A 1,844-nucleotide genomic window follows, 5' to 3' on the forward strand; every position below is an offset into this window, starting at 1 on the left:
TCTGTAGAGATACGGGGTTCTGATGGCTCCACTGTTGAATCCTGCTACATTACATCTTGTTTACAGTCAATATGAAGCTACGTGTCGGAACCAGGCCGAGCTAACGCCACGTTAGCTTCTTGTTAGCTGCTAGCTGTGTTCATGAACACTGACCTGAACATCGGTGCTATCAGAGCTCGAGCCTGCTGTTTGTCCTCCGGGGACGTTGTTGCTCCGGGGCTCCGGGTCCTGGTTGTCCTCCTCCATCCCGCTCTTGGTCCTGGTCTCTGAGATCCAGCAGGTCTCCTCTGTGACTGACGAAGCTCTTCAGATTCAGGAGCGCTGCGGGACCTCGTGGAGCTCCGTGTTCTCGCGATCTCACAGATTCTGGATCAGCTTTGAGAAGCATGAATATTCTCTGAGAAGGAAAACTATACATACAACCTCCAACGTATAGAAAGCAATTTTCTACTCAGCATCATGAAAATGGCTATAAAGCTGTGAGGGTCAGGGACTCACGAGGCAGAAACACACTGGTTACAGCGCCCCCATGTGGAAATGTGTGGTCATTTTCTACATGTATGATGACGGAGGAGAGAGTAAAGTCTGATGTGCTTAGATTTATCACTCCATGGTAAATGAGGAGATGTCAACAACAACAAGTCAAACAAAACAACAACAGGAGTTTGGTCCTTCAGCTTTAAACCTGTGCACTAGAGCCATTCACACACCAGGAAACTGGACAGATGAATGTCTCACAACAAGGTTATATCAGTGAGGAAGTGGTGATGAAAGACTGGTGTGTCATGTGATGTTTTTTCTTCAACACAGATGTGTCGTGATGGTGTAACCTTCCCCTCCATGTTTCTGCTGGGACGTCCTCACTGGCAACGTGTTGTCTCTGGGTCATTCTGCTTCCTCCATCATCCTGCTGAAACAGTCTGCTTGTTGATTGGTCGGCTGATCTGATGAACAGTAAAAGTGAAAAATATAATATTAATATTCTTCCAGAAGTGTAAAAGGAAACAACAGCAGCAGCAGCAGCAGAGGCTCTGAACGTCTCCATGATGATTCAGCAAATGGAAATGATTCCATGTGTGGAATCGAAATCAGAAATGAATCCTAAAAACTTTGTCTGCTTCCTCTTCTTCAGCCAAAAGATCCAGAACCAGAAACACCTGCAGCAAGCAAAGAGAGGAAAGGGATGAGAAAGCACAAGACTAAGGGAAAACATGTATTATGGGATACAGTTTCATACAGATGGAGAGAGGAGCTCAGTAAAAACACAGACAAACACCAAACCAAGCTTCAGTATTAGTGGACATGTGGAACTGGTTCTGGTTAATTCGGTTCCTGTGTCGAATGTTGGCACAAAACATTCTTCCTACGACATTAATTAAATATGGTGTACCAATTAATGCATATTTGAATATGCGCTGCAAAGTTTCTATCTTCTTTAATAACAGTCTCTCCATATTTTATGACAGCATCTGGCCTCTTATCTCTGATCACATCAGGCTAAGAGGAAGGTCTCTGTGTGTTCAGTCTCTTCTCCTTGTTAGAACAATCAAAGAGAAAACCTATTATAGGAGGACTGGTTGTTTCTATTAAAGGTAACAGGATACAAACCCTCTGCACACAGTTTGCTCCTCCAGTGAAAACTATTATCTGTTGAACACACTGAAGCTCCTCTGCTGCCTCCTGCTGGACAAACTGGAGAGCTCCTCAGGAAACATTCACATTAACACAACAGCTACATTTACTAAACTACTGTACTGAAGTAAAACACACAATAGCTTCACCTGAGCTGTTACAAACAGGGCTCAAAATGTCTGCGATGGAGCTCTCGTGCACTTAATGATTTG

At 44.1% G+C, this 1,844-nt stretch overlaps 1 protein-coding gene across 1 annotated transcript in view; it reads right to left on the reverse strand.

Moving 5' to 3' along the window:
- Window positions 1-484, reverse strand: part of LOC123980187 (zinc finger protein 665-like) — an 8,559-nt gene extending 8,075 nt beyond the window's left edge. The window contains exon 1 of the mRNA XM_046064445.1: window positions 241-484. Within this exon, the coding sequence (XP_045920401.1) occupies window positions 241-246 (6 nt within the window). The 5' untranslated portion in view covers window positions 247-484. The remainder of the gene's footprint in view (window positions 1-240) is intronic.
- Between the last annotated feature and the right edge of the window lie 1,360 nt (window positions 485-1,844).

This window comes from Micropterus dolomieu, linkage group LG12 (assembly GCF_021292245.1).
Source record: "Micropterus dolomieu isolate WLL.071019.BEF.003 ecotype Adirondacks linkage group LG12, ASM2129224v1, whole genome shotgun sequence".
Taxonomy (NCBI): domain Eukaryota; kingdom Metazoa; phylum Chordata; class Actinopteri; order Centrarchiformes; family Centrarchidae; genus Micropterus; species Micropterus dolomieu.